Below are 24667 nucleotides of genomic sequence, written 5' to 3' on the forward strand. Positions count from 1 at the left end.
GTCTACCAAAGTTGATCCTCACACAATGTTTCTGATACTGTGTACAATGTTGTGGTTCTGCTCATTTCACTTTGCATCAGTTTAAGTAAGTCTTTCCAGGTTCTCTAAGGTCTTTTGGTCATTAAAGCTAGAATCTAGGTTGGCTTTGGTGTGATCATAATGTTAGAAAGTAGAGGAGATACAAAGTGTAAACAAAACCCAGGCTCAACTCTCAGGGATTGGGCAAACTAAGAAAAATTCACACTTACATAAAATTTTAAGGTTTATAATTACTTTCCCTACAGCTGCTCTGCGGTATGATTAACCCTACTTCATAGAGCTGAGGACTCGAGATTTTGACAGGCTCACAGAGCAGAGCCGGGATGCAAACCAAGGTTTTGGCTCCAGGTCAAGAGGACAGATTCACTGGCCCTTTGAATCACACCAGGATGGGCTGGGAAGGAGCATATCTGCCATGCCCAATGCCAATTTCAGAACTGTACGATATCCTCTAAAAATCCCAGATTCCTTGAATGCTCCAATATGGGCTTATCATTCATGAATTTCTCTAAACCTTTGCTGAAGGTATCTCCCCTTCTCAGGGTGAAATGACTTTCGTGTCACTTACGCCTCTTAGGTGACACTTTGTGGCTCCCAGTTGGCTTCTTGTAGGTTTCAAGGGGCTGTCATGTAAGTTTCAGTCTGGGAGCTGATAAACAAGCAACTGCTATATTTACATATTGCCCCAGGGAAGCCTCCTCAGAAAAACTAATTTGCCTTCTCTGCAAAATTGCAAATGTGACTAGGTGGCACAGTGGACAGAACTGTGGGCTTGGAATCGGGAAAACTCTTCCTGAATTTGAATCTGGCTTCGGACACTTCCTAGCTGTGTGACCCTGGGCAAGTCACTTAACTCTGTTTGCTTCAGTTCCTCATCTGTAAAATAAGCTGGAGAAGGAAATGGCAAACCACTCCAGTGTCTTTGTCAAGAAAACCCCAAACGAGGTCACGAAGAGCTAGACATGACTGAAACGCCTCAACAACAATAACAAAGTTCTAGCAAGTTTCCCTGGGGCTGATGCGCCTTCTCCTTTTTCCTGCTCCTGGCCTTGGCAAGGTCTGAGAGGGCACTAGAGGCATCTCCTGCCCTGTAGGGGGATCGGTGGACTTCCAACAAGAGCTGGGAGAATGCAACAGTGGAAAGATGGAAGCCCTAGACCAAAGGTTCATCAACGAGAGACTTTGTGGCTTGGGAGAACGGGCGGCAAAGGATGGAAGCGATAGTGGGAACAGCTAATTGGGAGCCACATTTTGGTACCTTTGTCTTTGGTCCTAAAGTCTACTCCATCTCCTTGGGGGCTTCCAAAGAGGATCAATGACACCAGAAGACTCTTTCTGGAGTAGGAATCTCAGGTTAGAGAAGCACAGAAAATGAACCATATCTGCAGATAGCATGTATAGGGAACAGAGTGAGACTTGTAGACAAGAAGATCTGGGTTCCACTCCAACCTCCATCAGTTACTAGCTGTGTGACTCTGGGCAAGTCCTCCCTGGGCCTCAGTTCCCTAACTTGCAAAATGAGGGGACTGGACTAGGTGGTGGAGGAGATAGAGCATTGGACGGTCTTGGAGCTGGGAAGACTTGGGAGCAAACTGTGCCTCATGTACTTACTAGTTACAACTCTGGGCAATTCACTGAACCCCAGGAAAAGGAAGAGACTGGACTCAAATACCTCTAAAGACCCTTCCAGATCTTAGTCTATGAGGTCACTGTGGACTAGTTAGGACCATTGGATTTTAGAATTGTAAAGGATAGTAAAGATTATTCAGTCTAACATCCCCTTCCCCAGAGGAATCTGGGGCTCAGAGAGGTTAAGGAAATTGTCCGAGGGCACGCAAGTAGTAAGAGGCAGAGATTTGAACCCAAGGTCTGCCAACTCTGAATCCAGTGCTCTTCCATTACAAAAATGGTTCACCCCTCTCACAGCCCATCAATTTCATCTCATCCAATGACACTAGGAGAGTGATGTCCTAGGGAATAAACATAGAATCTGTATGAGTAAGCCAGGAAAAGAGTAAAAATGATGCTTCAGCACTTCAAAAGGTTACAAACTTCACCAACACAGACTGCAAGGCCTTCCAGTTTAACTCTTCAGGAGTTTCTGTGACTAAAAATAAGTGTATCACTGGGCAGCCCTCCAGTCAGTCTCTTCAAACATAGCAGGGCCATGGTGCATTGGTGGCACCATTGGTGGACAACCTGGTAGGACCTGGCCAAGCTTGTGCCTCATGTACAAGACCTCCAAGGAGTCAAGGTCCCCTCCATGGCACAGCGAGACAAGGGGAAGGAGCCTTTTAGGGACAGTTTAAAGGTAACAAATTAGAATTTGTAAAACGTATATGATGCCACCTATACCACACATTTTATAGGAAGGTCATGAGGATGTCCTTTATAAATATGAGCTATTTAGCCTAACATCCTTTCCGGTCCAGGTCTGTGATCTTATGAACCCCCTGTAAGTTGTAGTCATCACTTGGGAAGACAAGAGAGAGGAATATCTTCATTTCTGGTTTTTGTTGTTGTTATTTGGTTTTTGGAGAGGTATTAGGGTCACTGCAGGTGATGTAAATAGCACTGGACTTTGGAGGATTGAAAGAGTTGGGTTCAAGTTCTGTTACTAGCTGTGTGACCCTGGGCAAGTCACTTACCCTATCTATAGAATGAAGAATGAACTCTAAGGTCTCATTCAGCTTAAAAATCTAGAATTCTGTGATTCTAGTTTGAATAAAACTCTGGGATCTTGTGTTTGGCTTGAGGTAGGGCCATGTGTTGAGCCTTACCTCAGGAATGGAGATGTTTTTCTTTATGGTGTTTTTCAATTCAACACCCACTTTTCAGCAGCCTTTTTTTTGTGCAGAGCATGGTGCAACGGTTTGGAGAAAATGCAGAAATTAAACAAGGTGCCATAGAGGCAGCCTGCCCTACTTGGTGTTAGAAAGACCTGAATTCAAATCCTGTTTTGGACAATTAATGGACCTGTGACCTTGGGCAAGTTACTTAATCTCCCTCAACCTGCTTCCTTATCTGTAACTTAATTTCCCTCAAACGGCTTCCTTATCTGTAAAATGAGAAGGTTGGATTCTCTGACCTCCCAGGTTCCTTGACAGTCCCTCCAGGTCTCGTGATCCTACAGCACTGATAGCTGCAGATACTACCAATGAACACACGAGGGCAGAACATTTCCATTTCAGGGTTTTTGTTTTTTTTTTAACTGGGACCTCTCCTTCATTCCCTAATATAATTAGGTTTGTAATTAGAATTCAAGAAGATCAGCATCTTTCTGAGCCGCTCTATTGTTCTCCTGAAAATGCTGATTCGCATGCCCTAGAAGGCAAGGATGGGTGCTCTGACTGGTATAGGGGAGGCAGATAAGGATGAAGAGATAAATCCCAGGGACTCTGCTCCCTTCCCTGAAGCACTGAGGCCATATGCTCAGGGTTTCCCTGTCCTGGGCCTCAGTCAAAGCCCCTGAAGACCTAGGGAGGCTGTGACCTCAAACCTTGCAATAGGATAAGCCACGATCCAAGACACAAGCTCGATCCCAGACAGTCAAAGGCTGCAATCAGCAATGAACAAAAACTCCCATTTTGGGAGCTCTCAGGATCCCAAGATGCCCAAGGGGCTGTAGAGGCCATCATCCAACCCTCATTTTTACAGGTGGGGAAGCTGAGGCCCTGGAGCCCAAGTCCCTTACCCAAGGTATTTGAATGCAGGTATTTTGACAATCTGAAAGCCAAGCATTCTTTCCACAGTACTAAGCACTTTCCTCATAGAAAAACCTTCAAGGTAGAGGGTCTGAGTATTGGTGTCTCCATTCTTCTATGAAGAAACCCAGGCTAAGAGATGTTCCTTTGACTTGCTAAGGGCACTGAGTTAATGGGACTTGCTGAGTCAGCTACTCAGATTAAACAGCCTACCCCCAATCTATGGCCTCTTTTAACCATGATACCTCAAACAGCCCCTTTTTTTCTAGATCCTCCCAATTCTGACCACTGAAGGGAAAAGAAGGAAGCAAGAGAGACCCTTGTTGGTGGCCGAGGCCAGAGACCACAAATCTTGGCTCCTGCAGTGCTAGGGAGGCAGGTCTACATCCAGAGGTGGGGAGGCAGGGCTGCTAACATCTGATCCAGTGCCCAGGGAAGGAAGGAGTGGTGGTTTGGACAGCGTGGCTGCTGATAAAACCACGGCCACAACAGCTAAGCAGGGACCTTCTCCCCAACCTTATGTTTTGTGTCTTTTATGGAATCTGCCAGGAACAGGCAGAAACGATGATGCGGTGGAAAGGATCTCGGACTGGGCATCAAGACAGTGGAATTCTAGTTCTGTCGTTAATTTGCCAGGAAGCCTTGGGAAAGGCACAATCTCTCTGAGGCTCTGTGATGCTATTCCAAGAGGAAGTATGGCCTAGTAGATAAACTATGTGCTGGGTTTGGAGTCGGTATTTAGTTATTAGCCGTATGACCCTGAGTAAGTCACTTAACGTCTCTGAGCCTCAGTTTCCTCATATGTAAAAGGGGGAATAAAAATAACTAAAATACGTCCCCATAGAGTTGTTGTGAAGCTCAAATGGCATAATGGATGCAAAATGCCTTGCCAACCTGAAAACGCTTTGTAAATGACCACTGCTTTTGCCCATAGAGTCATAGGATGCAAAGCCGGAAGGAATATTAAAGATCCTTGAGGCCTACCATATCCTTACAGATGAAGAAACTGAGGACCAGAGAAATGAATAGACTTGCTTAAGGAGTGACAGAGTAAGGATTTGAACCCAGGATTTCTGACTTCTATTCTAGTAGTCTTTCGACTACACCAATCAGCCTTGCCAGCATATGGGCTTACAAGGATCAAAAGGAATAATGGAAATGAAAATGCTTTGAAAAAAAGTACAGAGTTGACCTATTTTCTTCCCTTCCCCCTCCCGCTATCTCAGAGAGTACTCTACTCCCCCCAACTTTCCCAGTCTCAGTCTACATGTAGCAACAAAGACTTAAATTTAATAATAGGCCCTTCTACCAAACAGCAGCTGGGTGGTGCAGTGGGTAGAGTGCCAGGCCTGGAGTCAGGAAGACTCATCTTCCTGAGTTCAAATCCAGCCTCAGACACTAGCTGTGTGACTTTGGGCAAGTCACAACCCTATTTGCCTCAGTTTCATCATCTGTAAAAATGAGCTTGAGAAGGAAATGGCAAACCACTCTAGTATCTCTGCCAAGAAAACTCCAAATAGAGTCACAGAGAGTCAGATACAACTGAAATCACTCAACAACAACAGAACTGCCAAATCACTTCTTTCGGGAAACGGGGTACCTGGGCCTCATTTCCAATGGGCAGAGTGACTCTATATGTTTTACTTCTTTAAGTCTCAAAACATCCACAGTTAATCTTCAACCCCAGATGTGGCAGGCATGTAAATGACAGAGTCTCAGCGACAACAGACCTCAGAGGCCATCTAGGCCAACTCTTAGCTAAATAGCAACGTCCTCTAAGCATCCCTGGCAAGCAGTGACCATTTGAAGCCCCACACAATAGGCACACTGATGACCTCGTGAGGAAGCCCCTGTGAGGAATGATGGCTGAAGTGGGCAGCGCCTTACCAGTCTTTCTGTGACACATTCTGGTTGTAAATGTGTCCACTGATGTTACGATAGGGTGGGCAGATACATTTGCACCGGATGTCTTCGGAGCTCTGGAAGAGAACAGGAAATACAGGTCAGGTGGGGAGGCAGGGCGCCAACTCCTAGCAAAGCCCCCTGCCTTGTGACTCCCCTATCAATCGATCATCGATGGATCAATCAATTGACAAGCCTCGTTCAGCGCTTTCAATGTCTCAGGCACTGTGCTAATCACTTTACAATGATCTCATTTGAACCTCACAACTGCCCTGGCAGGTAGGTGTTATTATTAACCTCATTTTATAGTCGAGGAAAATGGGCAGACCCGAGAATAACTTGCCCAGAGTTAGTAAGGGTCTGAGGCTAGATTTGAACTCACATCTTTCTTACTCTGCTCTATTCACACCATCTACCTGCCTAACAAGCATTTATTAAGTGCTTACTATGTGCAGGCACTGGAGAAATAAAGGGAAAAACCAAGGTGTTCTTATCAAAGCTCTCTCTCTGCAGTGACCCAGAATTAAGGCTGCACTTCTCCTTAATACTCATCTAATTTGATTTTGCATCTTCATCTTTCCTGGGCCTAGGCTCAGCTAGCCGCTGGAAGGCTGCCACTATCACTGGACCTTGGCCTCCTGTCCAGGAAGAAAGCTTCGGGGCTTGAGCACTGGAATAGATTAAGACACTTAGAGCCTAATCTTGACTCTGCCACGGCATAGCTGTGTCACTGAGCAAATCACTTAACTCCTCTGGGCCTCAGTTTCCATATCTGTAAAATGAAGAAACTAGATGATCTCTAAAAGTTTCTTCCAGATCTAAGATTATGTGGTTTTAAGTAGGGCAGCTAAGGGCCTTGAGTCAGGAAGACCTGAGTTCAAATCCAGCCTCAGATAGTTACTAGCTGTGTGATCCTGGGCAAGTCACTTGACTCTGTTTGCCTCAGTTTCTTCATCTGTATAACGAGCTGGAGAAGGAAATGGCAAACCGCTCCAGTATCTTTGCCAAGAAAACCGCCAATAGGGTCATGAAAAGTCAGACACGACTGAAACCATCGAACAACAACAAATGATTCTGGGGTCTGGGGAAGACTGCCTAGGTCTGTGAGCCCTGGAGCGGAGTGGAGGTGTGAGAATCTCAGAGGCAGAGGCAGTGAAAGGATGCTTGTCCCTTGACACATCTTTATCCCGGTCTCCACAACAACAACAACAAGATTGACTTTTTACAGCACTTTGAAGTTTGAAAGCCCTTGACATTATCTCATCTGAGCATCTGAGGAGGGGGGGAGGGGCAGATAAGTACTACGGGTTTCCATCTCCCTAATTTTACCGATGAAGAAAGTGAAAGTTAGAGGTTAAGTAATCCACAGCAGTCAGAAACAGCATTCAAACCCAGTCTTTCTGACTTCAAGTATATGTTCTAATCTAATCACTTAAGTACCTCCTTTATGCCAGGAATTGCGCCGGGGGCTCGATGAGGATGATAAAAATATAATAAATTAAACAATGCCATTGAGTCCTTTTAGACCCTTCATGATCCCATTGGGGGTTTGCCATTTCCTTCTCAAGCTCATTTTACAGATGGGGAAACTGAGGCAAACAGGGTTAGACGACTTGCCCAGGGTCACACCGCTAGTAAGCATCTGAGATTGGATTTGAGCTCAGATGAGTCTTCCTGACTTCAAGTCAGGCGTTCTATGCACTGTGCCACCTATCTGCCCCAAATGACACAGTATCTCTGTACCCTGGAATGGAAATGGCAACCAGCGCATATATAAGTATTAAAGAATATAAAGAAATAAACACAAATAAATACAAAGTAGCTTGAGGAGAAGGGCATTTCGTGCTTAAGGGGATCAGAGAAAGGCTTCTCACAGCCGGGATTCTATCAACACACTCTGCCTCTATAATAGCTCCCTGAGGGCAGGAACTGTGTCTCATTGAATTTTTACAGCTTCTCTAGCCCCCAGCACTTTACTCTGTAGTGTGCCCTTGTTAAGTATCGGTTGAACTGATGATCACCACAGAGAAGTTCATTTATTCCCCTGTCGGGGCTCAACCCTCCCCTCCCTCAACCCAAACACGGGATCAGAGAATTAATATGCCATTTTAAGATTTATAAAGCACTTTCCTCGCCAACAATTCTGGGAGGCGGGCAGAGCAATTTCCCTCATTTTCCAACTGGAGGAAACTGAGTCAGTGAGAAGCAGAAGCCAGTGGGAGCTAGGACTGAAATTCAAGTCTTCTGACCCTAAGACTACTGGACCACAGACCTGGCGTAGATCTCTCCAATCCCCAAAGTACAGCGGGACTTACTACAGCTACTTTTGGGGAGGGCTAAGTCTGGGCTAGGCTCTGGCCGTTACTACGTAAGCCAGCAGACCCAAACATCACACTCTTCCCAGCCCATCTTCCTCACCTTGCCGGCCTGAGCTGGGGGGATGGCCAGACAGCAGGCCAACGCCACCAGGGGCAAGAGCTTCATGCTTATCAAGACTCGCCGGGTCAGCATGACCAGTCGCCTGGAAAAGAGAAAAGGAGTTGGGGGAGGGGGAGGGGAGTGAAATCAACATTTACATTTTTCCTCACGTCCCCAAAGCCCGAGTTACTGTACCCTGCTCAGCTTGACTAGGAAGCAGGATGTCTGGGTTCTTTTTCTACCTGCTTCTCTTAGGTAAGTGACCTCCTTCTGGGTCTCAGGTCCCCCGATCTTCAGAACAGGAGAGAATAATTGCGGGGGGCCCTGAGGTCGGGAGTAAAGCTGAAATCCTGTCTGTAAGGTGCTCTGAGTTCCTCGGACAGCGCTGATCCAGAAAGATCCAGGCTGATAGTCCGCCTCCTGGACCCCTCGGTGCACCGCGGGCTGTCTGCCCCCATCCTTCCCCACCCCCACGCCGTGCGCTCCCAGCCCGAGCGCCTGCATCTCTGGGCATCCCTCTCCGCATCCCGGTCCTCACTCTCCACCCCAAGCCGCTCCAGCCTCTGCTCCCCTGCGCAGGCCCAGAGCCCTAGCAACCCACTCCAGCCCCGTCTGGGGCCAGGGCCACAAGTCCGAAGCCCACCGCGCCTGGCAGAGATGGACGGATGCCTCCTGCACCCCACCCCCAAGCCCCGGGGCCCCGAGCCCCCGCGCCCCTCCCCCAGCAGTCCTGCAGCGAACCTCCGAACCTCTCAACATCAGCACCGGGCCCAGCACGGCCCCGCCCCGCTCCGGCTCCTATTGGCTCTCAGAGGTGCCCCTCTCCCCAACTCAGGTTGTCTCCAAGGCAACGAGGACCCGCCTTCTTCGGGGGGAGGGGGTTTGTTGGAGGGTACTGTCAGGGATCGGAGGGCATTTCTTAACCTCAACTGGTTAAGAAAAGGGAGCGTCGCTGAACGAAGGGCAGAAAAATACAAGTCCAGAATTGGAAACGTCTGTATAGATTTAGAACTGGAAGGTGCCTTGCGTCGTCTTGTCCACCTGAAACATGAGTCCACTCTACAACCTCTCAGGCCACGTGGGCATCTATATCTAGTGGAAAGAATGCAGGATTTCTGGTCTTTGATGCTATCTGTGTAGCCTTAGGCAAGTCACAGCCTCCTTAGGTTTGGGTTTCCTCCTCTGCAGAATGAGAGGTTTGGATAAGATGGTTTTATAAGTTCTCTTCCAGCATTCAAGAGAGCTCGGACCCTATGGATCCCAACTGCACACTTCCAGTGCCGGGGAGATCACTTTTTATTTCCGTTTTGTTTAGATGATTACTAAGCTATTCACTGATTCTGCTCTGAAATCAACCTCTGTAATTTCCATCCACTGGCCTTAATTTTGTTCTCTGGGACTGAAGAGGTTTAATCAAAATGATGATAGGGAACCATAGGTTTCTAGGGGTGCTCGTGACCCCAAAATACCAACACGCCGGGTCTTGCCGAAAGAATTCGACTCAAGCCTTCTCAGCCAAGGGAAAAGACAAAGTTTATTAGGGATTCACCATAATGGGTTGTCTTAAGAAATCCCACCCTTTGTGACGCCTGTTTTCACTTCACAAGTGGGCCAGATTCAATCTAAGCTGAGCTAGATTGAACCTGAGTGCCTTCATGGAGGCAAGATGTAGATTATATACACAAAGATTGTAGGAGGGATTGAGGAGCAGTCTGGGGTGAATAGAGGAGGGGTTCAGGGAGGGTCTTGAGGAGGAGTCCAAAGATAAGGTCCGACTCCAGGAACCACGAGAACGGGCTTAAGGACAGGAAGTGGCAGAAGGAATATCAGGGTTGGGAAGTAACTGAAGGCATGCATATCGATAGTAACAATAGAGGGCCAGGCTTAGGTAGAGATTTTGGCCTAATGATAATGTAAGGCTTATGGCCTTAGGGGAAGGCCAGATCTAGTTGGAAGATTCAAGGAGGCTCCCAGAGACTGTATTCCAGATTAAAGGGGGTTCCCAGAGACTGTGCCCTCAACAGGACTAATGGGGGGGGGGGCCTCCACCAGTCGTCCTGACCTATGTCTTGCTGCTGGGCTCTGATGACCATGTAGGAAATTCAGGCTGATGACTTTGCACAGCCCTGCCTCACTTAAATCCAATTCAGTTGCAGGTAAAGATGTCAGCCTCCTGATGTCATCAGTCCTCTCTGTGAATGAAGGATAAATAACAAGGACAAAGCAGAATAAAATGAAATATTTCTTCCAGTTGTTGTTCAGTCGTGTCTGACTCTTCTTGACCCCATTTGGGGTTTTCTTGGTAAATATATAGGAGTGGTTTGCCATTTCCTTCTCCAGCTCATTTTACTGGTGAGGAAATTGAGGCAAACAGGGTTAAGTGACTTGCCCAGGGTCATACAGCTAAGTATTTGAGGTCACATTTGAGCTCAGGAAGATAAGTCTTCCTGATTTCAAGCCCAGTGCTCTGTGCACTATGGCACCACCTAGCTGTCCCTCTTCCAAGTGACAGCCTATCAAATACTTGAGAAACCGTATAATGTCCCTCCATAATTTTTTTTTTCTTCTCCTGCATGGAAACAATATAGATAGCGCCTTAGATTTGGATTTAGAGGACATGGGATTGAATCTTGGCTTCGCTGATTACTGTTTGTGTGAAATTGGGAAAATTATTTTACTGCTCCAGGCTTCAGTTTCTTTATCTGTGAAATGGACTAGTTGATCTTCAAATTCCTTTCCAGTTCTAAATCAATAATCCTATGATTCTGGGGTCTGACCTGTAGAGGGGCTAGCTGATGGACTTTTAAAAGGTGGCATGCATTCATTCTTTCAAAAAATACTTATCGAGAGCCTATTAGGATCTCAGGGTGTGTCTCACCTACTCAGCGACTCTCAGTTAGTTTACAATTCAGTGAAATGTAAGTTGCTCGAGGGTAGGAACTGTTGTGTGTTTTTACTTTCAATATCTACTGCAGTGTTTGTTGTTTTGTTGTTTCGTTGTTTTTGTTTTTGGTCCAGACCTGTAATTCCATCATTGTAGGGAAATTTTCCAAGGCAACTCACTGCCCTGATGGAGTGCCATCTCCCAGAGGTGAGGGGATGTGCCCCTTGTCACATAGCTAGTATTCAAAGGATGTGAAACTGACTTCAAGGACATTTCTCTATGGATTGCATTGGATACCTTGTACACAGTAGGTGCCTGACAAATTTCTGTTAAATTCAATTGAATTCCAAACCCGAAGGACAAGGCTAGGTTCTACAGGTAGCGTTAGGAAGTAGCCTTGTGGTCGGCATTACTGCTTTTAAGGTGTCTGTGCCAAGGGAAGCAAATGGCGGGCTACAGCACCAGGCTCAAACCTCTCCACCTACAACCTTTGCAAATTTTCGGGGCACAGAGATTGGAGCACTAAGTAAAATGAGCTGGAGAAGGAAATGACAAACCACTCCTGTATCTTTGCCGAGAAAACCCCAAATGGGGTCCCAAAGAGTTGGACAAGACTGAAACAACTGAACAACAATAACATATAAATTATTATTGGGTCTCCTTTTATAATGCATTTACCTCCAGAAATATATTTTGTGTATCATTCCCTGAAGAATCTTAAGATGTTAGAGCTAAAAGTGGCTGTAGATATCTAGTCTAATCCTTTTTATTTTATAAAGGTGGGTTGATACCTTGTCACTTTCCTGTGAATCACTTTATTATTTTTGTGTGTATGAATTACTTGGCAAGAGGAAGAAGAAGGAGGAGGAGGAGGAGGAGGAGGAAGAGGAGGAAGAGGAAGAGGAGGAGGAGGAAGAGGAGGAAGAAGAAGAAGAAGAAGGAGGAGGAGAAGAAGAAGGAGAAGGAGAAGAAGAAGAAGATGACAACGACGACGACATGGGCTTTAACAGATGGCCAAAGTCATCCATGACCCAAAAAGGTTAAGAATCCCTGCCCTAGACCCATTTCCCAATGTACAATTCTCTCCCAATTCCAAATCAACTTAGCAATATTGAATTAAAGGATCATTTTATCTAATTACTTCAAGGATCTATGGTTATATTGGTGTGTATTTTCCTTTTACAGATACCAATCACTGTCCCTTCATGCCTTAGTAAACTGTCTTCATGACTTGATGTAGCCAAAAAATGAGTCATGGGATGGCCAGCCATCTGCTGATGAGTCTCTCTAAATTAAGCTATACTGTCCCTAGAGAATAGACAGTCTATTGGCAGCCCACAGTTGATATTTTAGTACCTTCCAGAGTTTGTACTCTACTGGCATTGCCTTTGAGGACCCAGGGTCATCTTCACAATGGGATCAGGCAGAATAGGACTTTAATAAAGGATTTTATTTTATATTTGTAGAAGAGTGACCCATGTTCTATTACCAAAGATCTGGACCCGCACAGAATAGTTTCTTTCTCAAAAGCTACTCATCATGATTTATGCCCCCTACCCCTACTCAGTGTCTTCCTTGGGAACAACAGAATTTGGCTTGTTTCTATCTCTTGCTGTATCCTCAGCTCCCTTATAAACACCAAACTAAAAAAAAAAAGTGTAGAATAAAACCCAAGTTTATTACATACCACAAATAATAAAGAAAGGACTTATGTATCAGAAGCCATATGCGGTCCAGAAAACTTTCCCCTTCATCCAGGGAATCATTCCAAACTTATGGCTCCACTCCAGGAGCTGAGGCTAACCCCCTCAGAACTGGTCAGTAGAAAATTAGCTTCTCTCCTCCACATCAACACCTGGACATGACTCAGAATCAGTGAATGGCAAGGATCAGGTTTGTTCCTTCTCACTCTGGTTCTGCACCTCAGTGCTAGTTGGTTCTAGTCCTTCCTTGGAGCCAGTTCCAGTCTTTGAGTCTAGGGTTCTTTGCAGCACAAATCTCTTCTCTCCTTTTGGAATTCTGTCACTCTCAGGCAGTTTCTAACTCTGCCCACCATCTCTCTCTCTCTGGCCTGAGTGCAGCTCTGCATTTTCTGATCCCTTGCTCTGGCCACAACTGGGAGGCTCTGCTCAAACTGCACCATCACTGCCTACAAAGCTCTCATTTGCTACTGCTGCTTCCTAGGCAATGTCTCAATTCTTTAAGACTAAGACTCCTTTTTGTTTCCTCTTACAAGTATATGTAGGGGGTGCTCATGGAGGATTAGCACCTGTGGTGTGAAGGCTTGCCAAGCCCTTTTTAGGGTTGCTTGTCCACCTTTGGTGTCTACCTGGCACTCAAACTCTCACCTGTGGCTCCAAGAAGCACTAGTATGCGTAGTGGCCACACCCTAGTAAAACCATCTCAGCATTGGGCTGAATCAGGTTAAGGGTAACCAAGGGGTCTCAAACTTCTCAGTGAGTTAGGGGGGTGGCTACCCCAAGCATGTGCAGACTTTCCCCAGCAGAACGGGTTGATGAGAACAATCTGTTCCAACATCCCTAAAGGCGACTGAAGCAGGCACTGCAGAGATCTTAGAGCATAGTCAGACATTGAAGATGTCAAGGTCATCTACTGTATCTTAGGCCATTGTCAGTCATCTTGACTTTTGTCTCACTACTGGACTTTGATGACTCTGGAAGAGAGAGTGAGGCTGATGACTTTATGCAGCTCTGCCTCACTTAAATCTAATTCACAAGCAAGTCAAGACCTCATCTTGTGATGTCATCGGTCCTCTTTGAAAGCAAGAACAAACAACCCATCTTTTTACTATGTCGTGTTACATTGCACTTCTCTCCTCCTACCCCCTTTCCTTTTACTCTTATCCTTTGGAATAAAGTATACCCTTCTAAAGATATATTTTGGTCGTGTTATTAAAGTTGTATTTCAGTCATCTAACCAAGTTTCAGTTATAATTATGGTTTTAAGTTTGCCTCCCTGTGTTAGAATCTCTGGAATTCCCCTTGTGTTGCCCACACTTTGTACATTTGTATAAAGGAAGGGGCAGCTAGGTGGTGCAGTGAGTAGATTATTGATCCTGGAGTCAGGAGGACCTGAGTTCAAATGTGAGCTCAGACAGTTGACATACTTACTAGCTGTGTGACCTTGGGCAAGTCACTTAACTGCAATTTCCCTGCTTTCCTCCCCTCAAGAAAAAAAAAAACATTTGTATAAAGAAACCTGAGGCCATATATATATATATATATATATAATTTTTTTTTTTACTAGCTCCTTTCTTGGATTTTGTGGATTAGAAGGTATGATGTTATTCTTCTGATTGCACGTGTCCCTCTGTGTATCAAGCTTGGTGAAAACATAAAAACACTTCCCCCCTTCTCTCTTCCCTTTGAGTTGAAGCCATTCTGATTAGATTTTTCCAAGACTCTAGACAAAAGTCTACCTCATATTGTTGAAGTTCATACTGTTGTCTTCCTTTAGCTCTTTTTCTTGTTTTCACAGTGAAGTCCTTCTTCCATTTTGACTGACTCTTGTTAGGTGCACTCTGTCCTGTCAGAAGTCTGTCATTTCTACATTTTTTGTTGTGGCCACTTCTTAACCAGCCCTTTACTTCCTAATTCTTCCCTTCTCTTGTGAAACCCTTGCTCTCAGTTAGTAATGATGGTGAAAATGCCACCCGGACCTTTCCGTAAGATCTTTACAGAAAACATCCTAATGCCTGGAAACGCTCCTAGATTCCTTCTCAAATGATCATTTGTTGCCATGTCTATGAGGTTTCACAAGTGTATTATTAACTTCCGGTGAACAAATTGCTACATCAGTTCCCTGCAGCACGATCCTTCTCTTTTTCTTCTGATCCTCATTAGATAATATCTTATGGTGTCAATGGGCCCAAATTATCACTGTTTTGGAGGACAAGTGCAAGCCTCTTTTTGGGTAGAATCTCATCACTATTGCTTAGTTCTGAGAGTTCAATGAACCTTCTCTGAGTCACATCCTCGCTGTCATCCTCCAGCCTCCTAGCACAGATCAGAACTGCTCTCGCTGCGTTTCTTTTCTTCTTTATTTTCACACTCAAAGTCTTTACTCTATTTTATTAAAAATACCCTTCATTTTCTCTGATAACCTGAAGAGATAGTCAGTCCTTCTTGAGCCCCTTTACTCTTTTTTCTGCGAGGGCAACCATCCTCTCCATTGACCATGGGTAATAGTCATTTAGTCATGCCAGAAATCCAAGGACTGCGTGCTGTTTATCCCCTGGAAAACCTACCCTACTCTCCATACTTGTAGAAAGTGAAGTCTTTGGTGTCTTGTCATTCTTGCTAGTAATGCCTCTGTTTAACTGCTGTGGCAAATGGCAAAATATTTCATTTTAACTTCCTTTCCTTTGTCTTACTAGCTTCCTTCTTGTTTTATCAATTATTTTTTCTTTCTTTTCTTCCTTAGTTCCATCTCTTTCTCCTTCTACTCCTTGGGTTTTTCTCCTTGTTCTGATTTAGCTTTCTCTTTTGGTCCTTCCTTGGATCTTCCTCTTCATTGGATTATTTTCTGCTCTACATCCTAGGGTTCTTCTCCTTTTTTTTCATTCTGCAGTTCCTTCTTCTACTCCTCCCCAAGTCCTGCTGCTCGAGTCTTCATTTTCTTTAAATTCTTGTTTTGTTCTTCCTTCAACTTCCCAATTCTTTCCAAATTTACCCTCCCCAAAATCATTCTCTGGCTTTCATCAAAACTCCAAAATCCTCCAAATCTCCCTCACAATTACTTCTCCTTCTTCAGCTCAGGTCCTTTCCTTGCCATCTTCCCATCCAACTTTATCCTTACAAGGCCACAAGACCATTAGGAACACATTAGCAAAAGTAACATCTAGTTTGCCATGGAAGTCTGAGTCTATTGGGATCAAATCAGTCGATGTCACATGCAAGAATTCTTTCGCAAAATAGAAAGGAGAGAAAAGAAGAGAACCCTTCATTCTTTCCGCAATAAAGTAGAGAAAGTATAAGACTTGGAATCAGAAGACCTGGGTTCAAATCATGACTGTTATTTCCTCTATATATCACAAAACTTCCATGGCCTTTGGTTTCATCATCTGTATAATAGAGTTGGAATATATAATTTTTTTCTTTTTTTTCCAGTTTACACCATCCTTTACATTTGAGTCATTTGCCCCATTGTCCTATCTATGTTAATCTCTTTTTAAAAATAGCATTTTATTCCCCCCCCCCCACCATTACATGTAAAAAAATTTTTAACATTCAGGTTTTTTAAAGTTTTGAGTTCCAAATTCTATCCTTCCCTCCTCTTCCCCCTCTCCCTGAGACAGTAAGCAATCTGCTATAGGCTATACATATGCAATCATGTAAAACATATTTCCATATTAGTCATTTTGTGGAGGAAAACTCAAACCAAAAAAATGAAAGAAGGAAAGAAAAATAGTATGCTTCAATCTGTATTCAGATGTCATCAGTTCTTTCTCTGGAGGCAGATAACATTTTTTATCATGAGTCCTTTGGGACTGTCTTGGATCATTGTATTGCTGAGAATAGCTAAGTCATTCACAGTTGTTCATTGTACAATATTGCTGTTACTGTGTATAATGTTCTCCTGGTCCTTCTCACTTCACTCTGCATCAGTTCATATAAATCTTTCAAAGTTTTTCTGAAATCATTCTGCTCACCATTTGTTAATACACAATAATAGTCTATTATAATCATATACCACAACTTGTTCGACCATTTCTCAACTGATAGGCATCCCCTCAATTTCCAGTTCTTAGCCATCACAAAAAGAGCTGCCATATTTTTGTACAAATAGGTCCTTCCCCTGTCTTTTATAAGTCTCTTTGGGATACGGACCTAGTGATGGTATTGCTGGATCAAAGGGTATATATATACAGCTTGCTCTCCTAATTTGCTTATAGTTTCACCCTTTATGTCTAAATCATTTACCCATTTTGACCTTATCTTGGTATGTAGTGTAAAATGTTGGTCTATGCCTAGTTTCTGCCATACTGTTTTCCAGTTTTCTCAGCAGTTTTTTGTTAAATAGTAAATTCTCATCCCAGAAGTTGGAGTCTTTGGGTTTATACTTGTGTACATAACCTATTCCACTGATCCACCATTCTATTTCTTAGCCAGTACCAAGTAGTTCTGACAATTGCTATTTTGTAATACAGTTTTAGGTCTGATACGGCTATGAGACCTCTAAAGTCCTTTATAAACCTACATTTTAAGATCCTTAAAATTAACTTAGAGTCTTTTTTATGGGCTAAAATTTTTTCTCTAGATGCCCTTTCCTCCTCCAGTGAATAGTGTGAGAGATGGAGAGAGATATACTCTGCCTTTGAAATATCTCAGCGGACATTGGCAGAGTTATACTTAAGAATTACCAGCCAAAGGAGAAAATGATAAAATTAAAGTGGGTAATTTTCAAATTAGAGAAAAGCTACAAACTAATACTTTTTTGGTTCTTTACATTGTCATTAGTTATCAAGAATAAAAATATATTCGTAATAATACACACATAGAAAAGAAAGTCAATGATAGGCAATCTGCCTTGGAAAACTTGAGCAACTGAACTAGGGCAGCTAGGGACAGTCTGGGAAGATGTAAAGGAAATAGTGATTATTTGGGACCCAGGGAGGGTACTGAGACACTCTCCCATTGATCAGTAAATTCTTCTAGAGAGAGAGGTAGCTAAAGACAGAATACTGCTTAGGATAGAAGACTACAGCTATAGCTGACTAAGGGGGTAGGTAGGTGGCACAGTGGATAGAGGGCTGGACCTGGAGTCCAGAAGATTCATCTTCCCAAGTTCCAATCCAGCCTCAGATACTTACTAGTTGTGTGACCCTGGGACAAGTCACTTAATCCTATTTGCCTCAGTTTCCTCATCTGTAAAAATGAGCTAGGGAAGGAAATGGCAAATCACTCTAGTATCTTTGCCAAGGAGACCCCAAATGCAGTTACAAAGAGTCAGGCATGACTGAAAATGACTGAACAACAACATAGCTGACTAAAAATGGAATGACCTACTCTTAGAGCCAGAGGGTTCTCCTTCACTAGAAATCTTTTTCTTTCCTCCTCTAGATGTCTTCAAGCTAAGGCGTGATGACCCCTTTTCACATATGTTTCAGATACGTTGGGATCAAGTGGCCTCTCCAACTCTGAAATCCTGTGGATAACATAGAAATGACAAGATTAGCACGGAACAGAACAGACTATGATAGAATAGAATGGAAATTTTTTAGGATGGGAGTCACACCAGCAATCTGCACCGAATCATAGAATCCCTTCCCTGGAAGGGAGCTGAAGCCTGCCTCCCTCTAACTTCCACCCATTGAGCCCTGCTCTATCCTCTGAGGCCAAACAAAACAAGTTTTAAATCTCTCTTCTACATGTCAACCCTTCAAATACTTGAAGACAGCTATCATTACCCGTCTAAGATTTCTCTAGCCTAAACATCCTTTGTTCTTTCATCTGATTCCTCTATGGCATGAACTCTGTTCCCCTCATCATTCTGGTTGCCCTCTTTGGGACAAATTCCAGTTTGTCAGGGCCTTTTCTAAATTCTGTTGTCCTAAGTGCAGATGTGGTCTGACTTGGCAAGAATACAGTGGAATTATCTATTGGCTCGCTTGGAACACTATATTTCTACTAATGCAGCCCAACAATTTCAATAGTTTTTCTTTCTTATTTTTGTCTCACTATTATTAATTAACATTGAGCTTATAGTCTACTAAAATGCCCCATTCTTTTTCACATGAACTTTCATCTAGCCATTCCTCTCCTATCCTTTAATTACAGTGTTTTTTTTTTTCAACTCAAGTATAAGACTTCACATTTTAAATTTACCCTTAGATTACCTTAGATTCAGCCTGTGAAGGTATTTTTGGATCCTGATTCTATCAACCTGCTAGTTTTTGTTTCTATCCTCATAACATTTACAAATTTGATAAACATCTCATCCATACTTCTATCCAAGTCATTGATAGTAAGTGTTGGACAAAATAGAACCAAGGACAAAGCCTTACGGCACTTCACAGTAGACATCGATTTGAACACAAATCCATTAAATATCTCTCTTTGGGTCCAGTTGGTCAATCAGGTCTGAGTCTACTTAACTGCTTACTCATCCAGTTCATATCTCCTCCATTTATCTTTAAAGATATCACAAGAGAATCTGTCAAATGTTTTGCTGAAAGTCAAGTATGCTATATCTATCAGATTCCCCTGATTTATATAGGGTTAGTAACCTTGTCAAAAAAGGAAATAAAGTTAGCCTGGTGTGACTTGTTCTCAACAAATCTATCCTGGCTCGTTAAGATCACTATTTTCTCTCTAATTCTTCTAGCACAGCAGCCATTTTTGATATTACAATAAACATTTTTTTTTGGAGGGGGGAAGGCAAGGCAATTGGGATTAAATGACTTGCCCAAGGTCACACAGCTAGTAAGTGTGTCAAGTGTCTGAGGCGGGATGAACTCAGGTCCTCCTGCTCACTGAGCCACCTATCTGCTCCCCAATAAACATTTTTTGTCCCACAATTTCATCATTTTGTTTCCTCAAAACTTTCTTTGGGGTGCTATTCCACCTGGCTGATTTACTTCTATCTAGATATTCACCAATATGTGGTTCAGTTCTGAGATTCATAGATTTTTACAGTTCAAAGGGACCTAGTCCAAGGGTTTTTAAGCTATTTTTGTGTCACAGACCCCTTTGGCAATACAGTGAAGCCTATGAACTCAGAATAATGTCTTGAGTATATAAAATAAAATGTCTAGGATTAGAAAGGAAACCAATTATATTGAAATTCCGTTATTAAAATATTAAACAAGTCCACAGACACAGGATGAAGAACCCTTGTGACCCCTTCATTTTATAGATAAGAGAACTGAGGCTTAAATAAAGTCAAGAGTGGGACATACTTCTGCTGACATCAGAGAATCATTTTCTATTGTTAGTACCACCGTGCTTCTCAACATTCGTGTTTGAAACCTTAGGGCAGGGGTGGGGAACCCACAGCTTTGAGGCTACAAGTGGCCCTCTAGGTCCTCAAGTGCGGCCCTTTGAAGTGGATTCAGTCAAAGGGCTATACTTGAAGACCTAGAAGGCCACTTGTGGCCTCGAGGCTTCAGGTTCCCCACCCCTGTACCCCAATATGCAACCAGTTACCAAGGCCTCCATAACATCCGTCACACCCCTCTGCTCCCCTTCCTTACTGTCCTTATCACCACTTAGGTGGGTCAAAGCCCCTGCACTAGTATCCTGGTTTCTACTCTCTCCTTTCCAATCCATTTTCCATATAGCTTCAAAATAATCTCTCATATGTAAGTCTGACAATCACACCCCTACTTGAAAATCTTCTTGTGTCTATTGCCCGAATAGAAACCCAACCCAGCATTCAAGGTTCTTTACAATCTGGCTCTGACCTCCTTTCTCAGTCTCATTTCACATTACTCCTCTTTATACACTGTGTTCCAGGCAAACCGGACCACTAGCTGTTCTTTCCAAAGCTGAGCGGCCTCTGTGGGTTCAGGCAGGCTTTCCCCCTTTCCTCTCCTCCTTGCAAGATCTCTGCTCCTCCTCTCAGACTTTCAGAAGCCTTGAGGCTCAGCTCAGGGATCATTTCATTTTTTTTGTATCCCTGGTGCCTAGCATATTACAGGTGATTAATAAATGCTTGTTGATAGATTCATGTGTTCTTTGAAGCCTTCCTTGAAAGTGTTTTCTCTGCTGTTATTCCCTATTACCTCCAGGATCCAACATAAAATGCTATTTTTCCATTTGAAGCCCTTCAAAAGTTGTCCCCTTCCTCCATTTCCAGTCTTAAATGCCGTTCCTTTCTATACATTCTATGATCTGGCCTATTTGCTTTTCCTTTACACTATATCTCATCTCTGAAATCCATGGTTTTTTTTTTTGTTTGTTTTGTTTTGTTTTGAAATCTATGCTTTTTTGCCTGGCTGTCCACCAGGTTTGGAATGTTCTCCCTCTTCCCCCTCCTCTTCCCCCTTGGCCTCCTTCAAGCCTCAATTTTAATTCTACCTTCTGCAGAAGACCTTGCCCAGTGCCCCCCCAGATAACTTGTCAAAGTCTATATATACTTTGTACATATATAGTCACTTTCATGTTATCTCTTCCATTAAAAGTGAGCACCAAAAGGGCAAAGATGGTGTTTTGCCTTTCTTTTGCAGACAGATAAACTGAAAATCCAATCAAATGCAAAATGAATTTAAATTGTGATAAACAGGGCGAATTTCCCAAAGAGGAGCTTGTTTCTTATTGTCTCTCCCATTGGAGACTGGTTGGGTTTTTTTGCCTCTTTCTGCCTTGCCAGGTTTAGCACAATGCCTGGCATATTGGAGGCATTTAATAACTGCTCATTGACTGACTGAATCTAGTTCACAGGGTGGAGTAAGGCTGGGAGATAAAGTAAACAGCTAGCTGACCCACCTCTGTCCTAGACTGTTTAGTGACCCCCTGGAATGTCCCTAGTCCCCAGAAGTCCCACCCCTTGCAAGCTCCAACCAGCAAACTTCTGCTGGTCATACCCGTCACCTGAGAAAGCTTGAGATACCCTACATCGGGGTGGCATGGCTTGTTGTACCCCTTCCAGGCACAGAATATCCCAGCTCAGATTTCCTTCCTGGGGCTTCGTGTGATCCCTGAGATAATTAACCCCAGGAAAATGTGAAAAATCTACCCTCAGGCTATTGCGTTCACTTCTCTTTCCCCGAACTTAGCGGGAGTTCTTAGCCTATCCTTTAGAGATGATCTCATTGGGGAAATATGATCGGGGGGCACAGAATCTGCTCCAATATGATCTGGTCCCTTTCCTGTCAAAGGCTCGAAATGACCCATTTGGGGGTGCATTTGGGGCACTGATCAATGATTTCTCTTGAATGCAAGGACAACCTTGGCCCTTGAGGCAGCTTTTAGGAGCGAAGGGCTAAGCTGCAGGTTCTTGGCCACCTTTAGCGTGAACATTGTGTTATTCACAGGCAGCTTGTCTTCAGATGCTTATGAGTTGCAATTTATTTTCAGCGCTATTTAGATAACCACGTCCCCTGGCATCATATTACCCCCTTGACTCCCCTAGCAGTGCAAGTGAGTGGGGACTGAAGCTGGACTGTCTTGGTGGGGCAAGGCAAAGGGACCGGACACTCCATGCTGCTGCTGCACCAGACAAGCAGGAACTACATAACTGCACGGACTTACTAATCCTCTGTTTTTACATCTAATCACTTCACACAAGATAGATTAAGTAGCTAAAATTGCTCTCGTATCTGATGGGATCCGTTGGTTTAGAAGCTTCTCCCTCACTATTGGGCAACTTAATGGAAAGGTCTCTGGGCTCCTCAATGGCAGAGTGATAGCTCTGGGACTCAGTTTTCTCATCTGCTGAAGGGGTCTAACATACTTGCCTGCTTGGTAATGTCACTATAAGGATAAATTAAGATGTAAAAAAGACTGTGAAAGTCTTGGAAAGTTAAAATATCTTATAAATGCAACAGATTATTATGAGGTGTAGCAGAAAGGTGATAAGGTTTGGAATATGAGATCATGAGTTCAAATCTTGACTCTTTCACTTATTAACTATGTGAACTTGGATAGGTCTTTTACTTCTAGGACTTCACTTTCTTTATCAATAAACTAATTAGACCAGATCAGTGGTCCTCGGCCACATGTAGCCCACAACACTCCTAAATATATCATTTCAGTCCTGTCTGACTCTTCATGTCCCCATTTGGATTTTTCTTGGCAAAAATACTGGAGTAGTTTGCTGTTTCCTTCTCCAGCTTATTTTACAGATGAGGAAACTGAGGCAAACAGGTACTTGCCCAGGGTCACACAGCTAGTTAGTGTCTCAGGCCGGATTTGAACTCAGGAAACTCAGGTCTCCCTGATTCCAGGCCCAGCTTTGCCCACCTAGCTGTCCAAACCGGATTGAAATGTAATTGGGAAATATTTAACAAAATAAATAACAATACAACAAAACATAGGTAATGTGACATTTTTTCTTTCTTTCTTTTTTTCTTTTCTTTCTTTTTTTTTTTTGGAGGGGGGAAGGGGAAGGCAAGGCAGTTGGGGTTAAGGGACTTGCCCAAGGTCACGCAGCTAGTGTGTCAAGTGTCTGAGGCTGGATTTGAACTCAGGTCTTCCTGCTCACTGTGCCACCTGTCTGCCCCGGTAATAGGACATTTTAAAGCTAAGTCAGTATATGACCTGCAAGGATCCTTATGCATAGATCAGTGGCCCCTGTTTCTATTGGAGGTTGGCACCATGGGACTAGATGACTTCTAAGGTCCTTGTTAGCTCTAAATTCTATGATATCTTCCATTTGCTTGTAAAAACCTATCGTACATATGATCTCAAACCTGTGAAGTAGGTAGTTCTGACAGATACAATTATTCCCATTTTATAGATATACAAACTGAGGTACAGAGAATGATGACTTGTTTATACAATAAATAGCTATTAAGTGGCAGAAACGAGACTCAACATGTTTTGTGACTCCAAAGCCAATGTCTTTTACACAATGGAGCTTCATCATTTTTAATCTCAGGAGTAGATAGATATCCACCTGCTTTTCTGGTGCAAATAATTATTCATCAAGGAACCAATTCCATTAATTTAATTGCTGGTGAATCTGTTCTTGGGAGGCAGTGGAGATTGAATCAGTTTCAATAGCCTCCATTTGGGGGATTTCTCTAAGACAGTGAAGGTATAATCCAAGTTCTATAAAGATTTCTGTAATTGTACCTGAAGTCAAGGTTAGCCATGAAGCCTGCTGGTCAGAGCAGATTAGAGATCACACACAGCCATGGAGTTCTATGATTTGCCTAAGGTCACACAACTGACTTGTCGACAGCAATGAGAGCCGCAGTAAATCTTAGATCCTCTTGAGGGTGGCTGCAATCAGGCAGGTCACTGTCTTCCTCTAGATCTCATGTTCCGTGGTGGATGGGGTGCTAAGCTTGGAATCAGGAGACCTTGGTTCAAATCCTGCCTCAGATACTTCCTAGCCTCTAGACGCCTTCCTCACCTCATCTCTAAGGGTAATAATACTTTCATTACCTAGCTCAGAGGATTGTTGTGTGTAAAGTAGGAAAGCATCACCCAAATGTGAATAGTCAATACTATTTATTTCTTCTCTGTGAAAAAGGAACTTGAAATTTCTGTAAGCTTTGCTGTTCAGTGGTTTCAGTCGTGTCCAACTCTTGGGGACCCCATTTGGGGTTTTCTTGGCAAAGATACTGGAGTGATTTGCCATTTCTTTCTCCAGCGCAGATGAGGAAACTGAGGCCAACAGGGTTAAGTGACTTACCCAGGGTCACACAGTTAGTAAGTGTCTGAGGCCACATTTGAACTCAGGTCTTCTTTAGCATTCTATCCACTGTGCTAGAGTTGAGGCATATTCTTCAAGGGCACGGCTGTCCTTCCAGTCGCACATCAGTCAACACCTCACTGTCCCTCACACCACATATCCATCCAGTCAGCTGTCGAGTCTAGCATCTCTAGAGTCTGTCTTCTTCCCTCCCCTCATCTAGCTGCTACCTCAATCCGGGCTCTGGTCTATTGCAATCACCCCCATCTTATTCTCCCCGCCTCTGGTCTCTCCTCTCTCCGGTCCATTCTCCACCGAGCTGCCAAAATGATATTCCTGTGACACTGCTCTGACCATGTCTCCCCCTTGCTCAAAAAAGCTCCCTTGCCGCTAGGAT

General features: G+C 43.7%; 2 protein-coding genes across 3 annotated transcripts in view; one reads left to right on the plus strand and one right to left on the minus strand.

Annotated features, from left to right (window-relative positions):
• Positions 1-8840, minus strand: part of TMEM9 (transmembrane protein 9) — a 28458-nt gene extending 19618 nt beyond the window's left edge. The window contains exons 1-3 of one of the 2 annotated variants that reach the window (XM_036755994.1): positions 8805-8840; positions 8064-8166; positions 5631-5722 (exon numbers count right to left, since the gene is read on the minus strand). In XM_036755994.1, the coding sequence (XP_036611889.1) occupies positions 5631-5722; positions 8064-8156 (185 nt within the window). In that variant the 5' untranslated portion in view covers positions 8157-8166; positions 8805-8840. Of the gene's footprint in view, positions 1-5630; positions 5723-8040; positions 8167-8804 lie in introns of those variants that run through there. The other variant, XM_036755993.1, reaches the window with a different exon arrangement.
• The window catches only part of IGFN1 (immunoglobulin like and fibronectin type III domain containing 1), a 94564-nt gene continuing 78181 nt past the window's right edge, over positions 8285-24667 (plus strand). The window contains exons 1-2 of the mRNA XM_036755524.1: positions 8285-8318; positions 8425-9141. Coding sequence (XP_036611419.1) covers positions 8285-8318; positions 8425-9141 — 751 coding nt within the window. The remainder of the gene's footprint in view (positions 8319-8424; positions 9142-24667) is intronic.

This window comes from Trichosurus vulpecula, chromosome 4, assembly GCF_011100635.1.
Source record: "Trichosurus vulpecula isolate mTriVul1 chromosome 4, mTriVul1.pri, whole genome shotgun sequence".
NCBI lineage: Eukaryota > Metazoa > Chordata > Mammalia > Diprotodontia > Phalangeridae > Trichosurus > Trichosurus vulpecula.